The sequence below is a fragment of the Ranitomeya variabilis genome, chromosome 2, assembly GCF_051348905.1.
Source record: "Ranitomeya variabilis isolate aRanVar5 chromosome 2, aRanVar5.hap1, whole genome shotgun sequence".
Classification (NCBI taxonomy): Eukaryota; Metazoa; Chordata; class Amphibia; order Anura; family Dendrobatidae; genus Ranitomeya; species Ranitomeya variabilis.
In genome coordinates, this window is record NC_135233.1 from 986640979 (window position 1) to 986652805 (window position 11827).

The following is an 11827-nucleotide window of genomic DNA, read 5'->3' on the forward strand; positions in this document are numbered from 1 at the left end:
TGGAATTCAGATTATGCTGGAATGGTTTGAGGGTGCCATGTCACATTGGCATGAATACCCCCATAAGTGACAACATTTTACAAACTACACCTTTTAATGAATTCATCTAGGGGTGCAATGATCATATTGACAACACGTGCCTCACAACAATTTATAACATTGGGTGGTGAAGAAAGAATTATTACATTTTTTACTGCTAAAATGTTATTTTAGCTCCAAATTTTTAGTTTTTATAAGGGCTAATAGGAAAAAATGGATCACTCAGTTTGTTGTGCAATTTATCTTGAGTGTGCCAATAATCGGGAATTACTTTTCAGGCACAGTGCAAAGCTCAGAAGGAAAGGAGAGCCATATATTGCAGATTTTACCGTTATGGTTTCCAGGTGCCATGGCCCACTGGGAGAGCCCCTGAGATGCCAGAACAGCAGAACCCCTCATAAGTGATCCCATTTTACAAACTTCACCTCTTAATATGATCACTGCACCCCTAGATGAATTCATTGACACCACAGAGCAGAAACCCCCCTCAAGTGACCCCATTTTGGAATTTATCTACAAGTGTAGTAATGACTGGGGCTTAGAATGGAGGGGGCACTTGGATTTGGGAGTGCAAAATCTACTTAATATCTTTTGGAGGGCGAGGAGCCATAGCGCTTTTCCAGACCCTTTGTGCTACCACTATAGTGGAAGCCACCTATATTTCCAAGAACAGATACAGACCTAAGTGGATTGAATTGAAGCTTTTATTGAGAACATTTTACATAATGTTTGTAGAACACAGGATAAATGTGATCCCAATCAGCGCTCACAACAGGGTTTCCATCTAAATCTCCAAATGATATGATTCAGATGAAACCCAGAGAGATCCACTCACTATAATGAGACAGGAGAGCTACTCTGGACTCAGTCTGGCCTCTGTTCAGCGGTCTCATCTTTAGAACAGCCTAAAAGTGTGGCGGACAGAGTTTTTATGCACTACTAAAAAGAAAACGGACACCTCCGAATCATAGGCCAGACACGTCCACAGTGGCTCCATCTGCCTCACTATAGGGAATCTTCCATCAGGGGTTCCATCTGAATCACGTATTTCAGAGATTTATACGGAAACCCCGATGTAAGCGCAGGGAGCAGGATAAATGTGAGCTGAGCCTTAGGGTACTGTCACACAGTGCCATTTTGATCGCTACGACGGCACGATCCGTGACGTCGCAGCGATCGTATGATTATCGCTCCAGCGTCGTAGACTGCGGTCACACGGTGCAATCACGGCGCTGGAGCGATGCCGAAGTCCCCGGGTAACCAGGGTAAACATCGGGTTACTAAGCGCAGGGCCGTGCTTAGTAACCCGATGTTTACCCTGGTTACCAGCGTAAACGTAAAAAAACCCAAACAGTACATACTCACATTCCGGTGTCTGTCCCCCGGCGTCTCAGCTTCTCTGCACTGTGTAAGCACAGCGGCCGGAAAGCAGAGCGGTGACGTCAGACGTCACCGCTGTGCTCGCTTTCTGGCTGGCCGGCGCTCACAGTGCAGAGAAGCTGAGACGCCGGAGGACAGACACCGGAATGTAAGTATGTACTGTTTGTTTTTTTTACGTTTACGCTGGTAACCACGGTAAACATCGGGTTACTAAGCGCGGCCCTGCGCTTAGTTACCCGATGTTTACCCTGGTTACAAGCGAACACATCGCTGGATCGCTGTCACACACAACGATCCAGCGATGTCAGCGGGTGATCAAGCGACGAAAGAAAGTTCCAAACGATCTGCTACGACGTACGATTCTCAGCAGGGTCCCTGATCGCTGCTGCGTGTCAGACACTGCGATATCGTAACGATATCGCTAGAACGTCACGAATCGTACCGTCGTAGCGATCAAAATGGCACTGTGTGACAGTACCCTTAGGGTACGTGTCCACCTTCAGGATGGCCGGCGGTTTGGATGGAGCGGCAAACCCGCTCCGCCCTAAGCCCCGCCCCCTTCTGTGACGTGATGATGCCGGATGTGTTCATTGCACACATCCGGCATCATCGCACCCCACACATAGGGCCCTGTGATATACCTTGTGGCAGCGTAGCGTCGCCGCAAGGTAAACGAACATGCTGCGATCTTAAAAAACGCGCCGCATGTCCGGAATCACAGGGCCTCCGGGTGCGTGTTACCACGCATAGTGGAGACAGGATTTGATAAAATCCCCTCCACTATGCTGTAACATCTGTGCGCTGCGTGTTTGACGCTGCGGCTCTGCGCAGCATCAAACACGCAGCGTTTCCTGAACGTGGAAACATACCCTTACTGTGATCTTTGGGAGGCAGAATGAACAAGTCAATAGTAGGTAAAGAAATAATTATTTTTTACGCCTTTTCTCCTGCAGTATAAGTGACTAGATGACTTTATTCGGGTCGGTGTGATTACAGCGATACCACATTAATTTGGTTTTTAGGTTTGGCTGCTGTCACACACTAAAAGATGCTTTTTTATGCAAAAACAAGTTTCTGCATTGCTATATTTAGGAGCTATAATTTTTCCATATTTCAGCAGTCATCCAAGGGCTTGTTTTTGCAGGACAACCTGAAATTTTTATTGGTTCCATTTTCGGTCACAACATTTTTTAATCACTTTCCATTCCGATTTTTGGGAGGCAGAATGAACACACACCAGGAATTCAGGATTTTTTTTTTAATGCCGTTCAGTGTGTGGTAAAATTGAAAATTCAGCTTAATTCTTTGTGTCAGAATGATTACAGCGATATCATATTTATATAGTTTTAGTGTTTAAAACAAAAACTTTTATAGAAAAAAATTATTTTTGCATCGCTTTATTCTGAGAGCTGTATCTAATTTTTCTGCTGATTAAGCTACATGGCAGCTTGTTTTTGCGGGGCAAGATGCTTTCAGCGATATAATTTTTATTTACTTTCGTCTTTTTGATCACATTTTATTCCATTTTTTGTTTGGTGGTATGAAAAATTAGTTTTTTTTGCTTCATTTATTTTTAATGGTGTTCACTGAAGGGGTTAACTAGTGTAACAGTTTTATAGGTCGGGTCATTCCGGACGCAGCGATGCCAAATAGGTGTACTTGTTTTATTTTGTGATTTTTTAAAAATAATTAAAAAAAAATGTTCAATTTTTTGTTAACTTTGTTCCACTATGGGACTTTGACAGCTCTGATCGCAGTTATAAAGCATAGCAATGAAGGAGCATTGCTAGGCTTTATAACCCGTCAGTGCTGCAGACATAAATTAGTTAGATCATGCACGGTGCATGATCTAACTAACTTGCTAGTGCCTGGTGACCCAGATGTCGTCATGACGACATTTGGTCACCATGGCAGCAATCAGCCCCTCATAATAATGACGCGGGGGCACTGATCAGAGCTCTGCCTGCCTTCTAAATGCTGCGATCTATATCAATGGCAGCATTTAAAGGGTTAAACTGCTGTGAGCGGTGCGTGCACGGCTCCTGGCAGTGAGTGCTGGGTGTTAGCTGTCATCTTAGCTGAACACCAGGCGGCAATCTCAAGTGCAAAAATCGCCTAGACGTATCCATATGTCCAAGGTCGTTAAGTACTTGCCAACCTGGACATATGGATATGTGCAAGATTGTGAATGGATTAACATAGGTTTACAGGTTCTCCTGCACTTAATAGTACAGGCTTCCCCATAGACAGCATGTTTCCTGTTCTCAACATGGCTGATGACGGAGGAGCATGTCACCAAATCATCAGCTTCCTTAAATTGGAAACATTTATTTATTTATTTTTAAACTGGAGAAAATAGGCTCTGGACCTTTTATACCCTCTGTGATAGTAAATGCCACAAAATCATGAAATTTTGTTAAAATAAAGTGGAAAACTCCTTTGAATTTTAACACCTAAATTAAAGGGGTTTTCCCACTACATACAGGGAACAGTGATACATTAGGGCTTAGCCCCCTAGTTCGACACACACACACCTCCACTAATTTCCTTACACAGTAAAGTTGCTTACAGTGTCAGCAATGGAGCAAATGATTGAAAGGTATCAAAAATGAATACGTAATCATTTTGTCCAGCACAGATTTATAGAAATACTAGAGAAGAAAGCGTTAAGCAGTTACATAAAAATGAAATGTAGTGGGTCTGTACATACGTGATTTTTTTTTTTTTTTTTTTTAAGACACTGACACAAATATAATTAGGGCACTACATTAACAGCGATACAATAACATTCTGCAATTGACTGTGTGGTGCCTTAAGAAAGGAAACTCTTCAAAACATGGAGCACAAATTAAAAAAAAGAAAAATCACTTTTAAAGTGTGTGTGCACATAAAGGGGAAAAACACACTATACACGAGCATGTGTCACACACACAGAAAAACAAACAAAAAAAAAAAAAAACCAGTTCCCATACACAGCACCAGGTAATAAATGAAAGGCTTCCTCATGGATGAGAAAGAATTTTTAAGTCCGAAAACAAAAAGACACAAGCCATCAGTCCTGAAGCAGGCCAAGAATATAGAAATGAAGCCTAACTGGGCTCATTGCTCGTCCATTTAAAAAAAAAAAAAAAAAAAATTATATACACGTTTTAGATGAGCGGTCTGCTGTCAGAGTAACCCTACATGAACTGCAAGTATGCAATGTTCTCGGGTAAACTGGAAGTAATCCGTCCTCAGCTCACACTTTGTCTTTGTGTTTTACTTTGGAAAGCCTGCGGGATGTTCCACTCTTGTTCAGTAATTTTAGGACACGGTCCTTGTGATCAAGTACTTTAAGCATGCAGTCCCGGGATTCGGTTATCTGATCCATCACTAGTTTACAGCGCTGCATGTTACCCTGCAGAAAAATGAACAACGTGTAAATGTTATTGCGATAAGACAGCTGTCCGGAAAATGCTGAATGCTAAAAATGTATAATTGAGCAACAAACAAAAAAAAAAAGATTCAGCAAAGTACAGAATGAGCAGCCTAGGACAAAAGTTCTGATGACATGTCTTTAATAAATGACACATCATCAATTCTGTATTTTAGGGGACCATGCCGATCTTCAAATAAGATCCAACATGGCCACCTTTGGCTGCAGAACCAATTACGTCCCAGACATCAAAACCTTTTTTCAATGCCGCTAGGAAGCTTAGTGCTCGCAATAGTTAGTTACATAGTCTCAAACATTTTGTAATCATTGGAGAAAATGAGCATCTCGGATACATACAGGTGCTTCTCACTAAATAATATCATCAAAAAGTTCGTTTCAGCTCTTCAATACAAAAAGTGAAACTCATTATATAGTCATTACAAACAGAGTGATCTATTTCAAGTGTTTATTTCTGTTAATGTTGATGATTACGGCTTACAGCCAATGAAAACCCAAAAGTCATTATCTCAATAAATTAGAATAATTAAAAACCCCTGCAAAGGCTTCCTAAGCATTTAAAAAGGTCCCTTTGTCAGTTACAGTAGCTCCACAATCATGGAGAAGACTGCTGACTTGACAGATGTCCAGAAGGCAGTCATTGACACACTTGTGACAGGGTCACTGGCACTGTATGTGAGGGGAGACATGTGTCACGAAGATTCTTTTCCTCCGTGATCTAGAAACCCATAACCCACATTCTAATTTAGTGAGAAGCACTTGTAACATTTTTTCTTTAAAAGGGGATTCTCTATTGGACAACTCTAACAGCTAGAGTGTGCCATCTAAAACTAATGGAAACAAAACAAAAACAAATACTTATCTTCCAGGCTGGTGCCATTCCATTGATGACAGCGCTGTCTCTCCAGATGGTCATTTTTCCATGAGAAGAACGGAGTCAGTCCTGGAGGTTTTTTTAATTTTATATGGCGCACTTTAGCTGTTAAAGGCGTTGTTCGGTCTCAGAAGAAAAGTCTGCAGTCATGCTACATAACTGCTGAATGGTGACTGTGTGGGATGTGCACACTTTCACAAACCCCCTGTAATCCTTGTGCAGGTGGGTAGCCATTGGCATACTCCTGCGCTTCTCTCAATCTTCTTCTAATGAGACGAGCCACAGGAGAAATCCTATACAAGTGACTAGTGATGAGAGTGCATGCTCTGATAAGGTGTTATCCAAGCATGCTTGGGTGCTAATAAAGTATCTTCGGCATGCTCTAATACTATGTTCAAGTCACCATGGTTGCATGTCTCGCGGGTGCTCTACAGCCGCAACACATGCAGGGATTGCCTGTGTGTTATACCTGTATGTGTTGCGGCTGTCAAACAGCCGCGAGACATGCAGCCATGGCGACTTGAACATAGTACTAGAGCACGCCGAAGATAGTTTATTAGCACTCAAGCATGCTTGGATAACACCTTATCCGAGCACGCACGCTCATCACTACAAGTGACTATACAACGCCTTGTTGCAGCCACAATGACTGCAGACTTTTCTTCTGAGACCTGGACCATCCCTTTTAAAAAGGGGTTACCCAGTTAAGCCTCAAAAGGAAATACCTATGATTTAAGAGGCAAAAAAATGCTAGAATAAAACATTCTGCTGATGACTTAGAAACCTCTTGTATACAAAAAAAAAACAAAACACAGTACCTGTATAAGTTCATTGATCCTGTGCAAATCGTCATCTGTGGCGGTTTTCTTTTTAGGAATTAGACCTTCTTGTAGCACAGTTAGACGATCGAACACATCCTGCTCTAGTTTAGTCTGAAAGGGAAATGTGTGGATTAATGTGCGTGATCCAACAAAGGGAAAGGAAAAGAATATTACAACTGTTTCCAAACTATGACATTTACCAATTGGAGAAGCTGGGCAGCACAGAGATGAGTCTTCCAGCCTTGCACACGGCAAGCGATCCCTTTCTGGTTGGCAATCTCCTGTAACGTCAACTTCTTCTCTTCTGCAAAGAAGTGCAACGTTAATATCAGCTTTTGATGAAAAAGGTCGCTCTGCTCCTAGAGCGCAGAGCTGAAACTTGTCTGACACAGTACACTGGTAATTTTGAGTCTGGACCTCAATAGGTCATGAATTTATAGAATATACTGTACACAAGTTCTCTATATTTCTGTAATTATGGATGTATATACACACTGCAAATTATTGGAGAGGAGTTTCCCACTTTGGCAAAATAAAATGAACATTAATTCTGCTCTCTCCAGTTACTTACCTTTGACCCGTACATCACTATAACGCTGGAAATGATGATAAGCAGCTTTCCACGGATTGCGATAATGCCGCAGAAGTGTAATTGGGGGTCGAGGTTTAACTGGGACATAACGTACACCTTCTTCATCTGAAAACAAGAAAAGAAATGCCACAAGTGGTTTAGATGCACTGAAACCTTGTGTTTAACATCACTTTAAAAAGTCCTGTTCACAGAAAAGATACATATAATTTCCATTTGTTTTTGCACACAGAAGTCGGTTTTTGGGAAAACGAATCCTCAGGACACTACCACTCGGCACTTTTGTATGATACAAATGGCAGACAATACCTATGTACTCCTTGGGTGGGGACTTGCGTTTCTCTGGCCGAGATGTTAGAGGTTTTATGTGACATCTCTCCTCATCTGTACTGTTGGTCTCCATCATATCACCTTCCTCTGTGGATATAACATGCTGCTGTTTGCGAGGCTTTTTACGGGGTGAAGCTCCCGGTGGTAATTCACCAGCAGGAACAGAGATGTTATTGGCCAACAAAGCTAGTGGGGAAGAGATGGATCCTGAAGTCAGAGGAGGCACTGCTGGGAGAAAACAAAATGGATAATGTGTGTTATACCCAGTTCAGCCTATTAAGTAAATTATACAAAGACTCAAATTAGAAGGATCCTGTACATGCAGTCTGATCTATGGACAGCATGGTATAGAGAAGGAGAAGCTGAGAACAACGATGTATGGGATTGCTGGTAAAAGATTCAATAGAAGCTGCATTTTATTCAGTGACATCCCCGATGTTTGTATGTAGGAGTCCAGTGGGCGGTCCTACTAGTGATCGACCGCTATCTCTGCACAGTCATACAGGAAAGACTGTAGATCACTCGTAGGACCGCCCACTGGACTCGTATACATACAAACACCAGGGATTTCACTGAATAAAAAGCAAGTTTTATTGAAACTTCTCCCACAAAAACTATTTATCAAACTGATCAGCCCCTTCTGCTGTATAACAGCCTGGCAGTAGATCGGATACCATTTTTCAACATACCGTATATACTCGAGTATAAGTCGAGATTTTCAGCCCATTTTTGGGGGCTGAAATTGCCCCTCTCGGCTTATACTCGAGTCATTCCCAGGGGGTAGGTGGGGGAGCGGTAGCTGTCAAATCATACTTACCTGCTCCTGGTGCGTCTCTGCACGTTCCTGCTTCGCCCGCAGCTTCTTCCTCTGTTCAGCGGTCACGTGGTACCGCTCATTAAAGTAATGAATATGGATGCATATTCATTACTTTAATGTGCGGTACGATGTGACCGCTGAACAGAGGAAGAAGCTGCGGGCGCCGAAGATCACCTGTCAGTGAGAAGCGGCTAGGGACCGTGCCGGGAGCAGGTGAGTATAATGGGGACTGGAGGGTGAGTATTGCGCGATATTCACCTGTCCGCGTTCCACCGCTGGGTGCCGTTGTGTCTTCTGCGTCCTCTGCCTGTGACGTTCAGGTCAGAGGGCGCGATGACGCGATTCGTCTGCGCGCCGCCCTCTGCCTCAACAGACACTGCGAAAGACACGGAAGACAGCGGTGGAACGCAGACAGGTGAATATTGCAAATGCCGGGGGCCTGCTCAGCACAAGAGGTGAGTATGCGATTTTTTTTTTTTATCGCAGCAGCCGGCTATGGGGCAAATGTATCTATGGAGCATCTTATGGGGCCATAATCAACCTATGCAGCATTGTATGGGGCACATTATCTATGGAGCATCTTATGGGGCCCCATCATAAACTTTATGGAGCATTTTATGGGGCAAATTTTATTATGGAGCATCTTATGGGGCCATCATGAACTGTATGGAGCATTATATGGGGCTCCTGATTCAACATGGATATTCAAGAACACGTAACCTACTGATGTCTCAATTAATTTTACTTTTATTGGTATCTATTTTTGAAATTTACCAGTAGCTGCTACATTTCCCACCTCAGGCTTATACTCGAGTCATTAAGTTTTCCCAGTTTTTGGGGCAAAATTAGGGGTCTCGGCTTATACTTGGGTCGGCTTATACTCGAGTATATACGGTAAATACATTTTAAGATGTAATAAAACATAGGGCTCCCTTCAAGGTAACATGGGCTACTGCCATCAGGCTCCATGCCGCTTCTGTTACATGAATACTAAATAATATGTCACACCATTTTATATTAAATCAAATGAAAATATCGGCAGATAATGATCTCCTATGCTGCACTATATTAGCATTTAAATAACTACCGGAGCTGTCTCCATTGAGAGACATTTCTAAACACAATTAAAGCAAAATTTGACATGACTGCATTAAAAACAATAATGGTAAGTCTTACGGCCATTTCTTATTTGTTCACATTAGTTCCAATAGCTTATCAGGGAAGGTAGTAAAAACAAGACTGTATACCTGAAATTGGCCTGGCTGTGTCCATTGGCTCGGCTTCTTCCTTCACTTTGGCTTCAGAGGGGACAGCGGCTCCAGAAGGTGCACTGCTCATAAGAGGTGGAGGCGCTGGTAAGGTGGGGACGGCAGCTGGGGGGACGTGAATGCTGCTGGGGAGCGGTCCAGGCGCAGGCTGAGATGGAGGGCTGGGGACGGCAGCTGCGGGGTGATGAGAAGAAGGGAGAGATGCAGCTGCACTGGGCTGCTCGCCACCTGTGCCCGGATCACCAGTCACTCCTGGTGCCACAGAGATGTGAAGTTCAGCTTTAGGTTTCGCACTACATTGTAAAAAAAAATAAATAATAATGTACTACATATATACAGTATCTATAGTACATAAAATACACATATAGAATCTCTAGGAGCATAAAACATAAGACATAATATTGATGACAGATACAAGGTTAATGGAGCCTGCAATGTATCTAACTTCCTCTGACAACCACTTGCTGTTCTTGGAAATGTGAAAGAAGCCTAAGACCCAGCCTCAGATTTGCGTCTTTTGCTGTCCGTCGCAATGCGTCGTCAAAGTTGCCCGCAGGATGAGTTTTTTGCACATAGACTTGTATTACCGACGCATCCTGACGTATGGACACACGTTACATACGTCATGCACTGGATGCGTCGGTATTTGGCGGGCCGTCGCAGCAAAAAAACGTTCAAGGGAACGTTTTTTTTCGTACGTTGGGTCCTGCAATTCCTACCGCACATGAATGGCCGGAACTTCGCCTCCTCCTCCCCGTACTTTAGAATGGGCAGCAGATGCGTTGAAAAACTGCATCCGCTGCCCACGTTGTGCCGAATTTTCACAACGTCCGTCGGGCCGACGGAAATGTGAAAGAAGCCTTACCTGGACATGTGAAAAGGTGGAACCAAAGCTTAAACCCTTTAAAGAAAATAGCTTATGACTGAAGACATTCTACAAAGCACTGACACATTATTAATATTCCCACAAATGCCCCGAGCCTATACACAGTATACAACCAGGCCACCAGAAGGTCCAAACACAGAAGAGCTCAGAAGTTTCCAAGTGAGATCCAGGCAAATGAATGCATAGTTGGAAGTCTACATCTAATGTTGACACGTTTCGGTAGGTACTAGTTCTCCTTGTGGAGGTACTGCTGGTAAGAGTTGGGCAGTGGCTTACATAGGTAGCAGGTGACATTAGGGAAAGTCTTCTGCTTTCAATAGGAGAGCTCGTTTACATGTGTATAAAGCTTATTCGCTGCATGCCAATTAAATAATAGTTAATTGCAATTACCCAGCAGGTCGAGGGGAAGCAGAGGTGCTTCGCAGAGCGCTGTCATGCCGAGGGCTTACTGCATCTCCTGGATGAGGGGGAATAAGGCTTTTACGAACAGACAACCTGTTAGTGAGGGACAAAGAAAAACAAACAAGTATATACATGGCAACAAATTCATCATGATATGGCCATATATTTAGCAGAGGATACCACCTCCCTATTACCTTACCCATCAGTAGCAGGCTTCTTGCGTAAGATGCTAGGTCGTGGCGAGGAGCCCTGGGCAGGGGCACTACCAATACCCGGACTTTGATTGTGACCCTGCATGACTGTAGCACCAGCAGGTGCAGTAGTGAAAGCACTATTTAGGGGATTGGCAACTATTGTGGCTCCTTCTGCGAGAACAACTAGAAAGACGAAAGGAAAGGGGGGAAAACAATAATTAATGTAAAGCAATACATTCTACCTGATCACAACACACATGGCACTATGTAATTCACGTACAACAGACAAATGTGCGTCTTGCAGTCACACTAAAGACGGGTTTCACTTTAAAAAAGTAAAGCAGTTTTAACAAAGAGAAAATGCTACGAGTCTTTAAAATAATGAGGAAACTAAGTCATTAGAAAAGACAATACCAGAAGGCTTTGCATCACTTGAGGCTTGCTGAGAGTTAACTGAAGGGGCCGGGACCCCCTGAGTGGTGATGGACCCTGCAGGATGAATTCCTTGGCTGCTGATCGGAGGAGGTTGGATTCCCTGGGCACCAATCGGCGTAGCTTGGATTCCTTGGGTACTGAAAGGTGTAGGCTGCATCCCTTGTGCGCCAACTGGTGCCGGCTGAATTCCTTGTATGTGACGGGTGTGAGATGTGTCCACGTTTATCAGCTGCATGGGGTTCAAATGGACCGTGGAAGCCACAGACTGGGCTGTGATGGCAGAATTTGGAGCTTGAGCTGAAACTAAAATGTAAATGCAAAGATTATTCTACACGACTGGTTCAGTTATACATCATTAT

At 43.4% G+C, this 11827-nt stretch overlaps 1 protein-coding gene across 17 annotated transcripts in view; it reads right to left on the minus strand.

Moving 5' to 3' along the window:
- Positions 1 to 4046: 4046 nt before the first annotated feature.
- SAP130 (Sin3A associated protein 130) overlaps positions 4047 to 11827 on the minus strand; it is a 48896-nt gene continuing 41115 nt past the window's right edge. For 9 of the 17 annotated variants that reach the window (XM_077290926.1, XM_077290925.1, XM_077290913.1 and 6 more), the window contains 9 exons: positions 11448 to 11771; positions 11039 to 11216; positions 10828 to 10932; positions 9531 to 9844; positions 7446 to 7691; positions 7119 to 7244; positions 6748 to 6851; positions 6545 to 6658; positions 4047 to 4816 (listed from right to left, as the gene is read on the minus strand). In XM_077290926.1, coding sequence (XP_077147041.1) covers positions 4658 to 4816; positions 6545 to 6658; positions 6748 to 6851; positions 7119 to 7244; positions 7446 to 7691; positions 9531 to 9844; positions 10828 to 10932; positions 11039 to 11216; positions 11448 to 11771 — 1670 coding nt within the window. In that variant the 3' untranslated portion in view covers positions 4047 to 4657. Of the gene's footprint in view, positions 4817 to 6544; positions 6659 to 6747; positions 6852 to 7118; positions 7245 to 7445; positions 7695 to 9530; positions 9845 to 10827; positions 10933 to 11038; positions 11217 to 11447; positions 11772 to 11827 lie in introns of all 17 variants that reach the window. The other 8 variants (XM_077290927.1, XM_077290921.1, XM_077290910.1 and 5 more) reach the window with 1 other exon arrangement.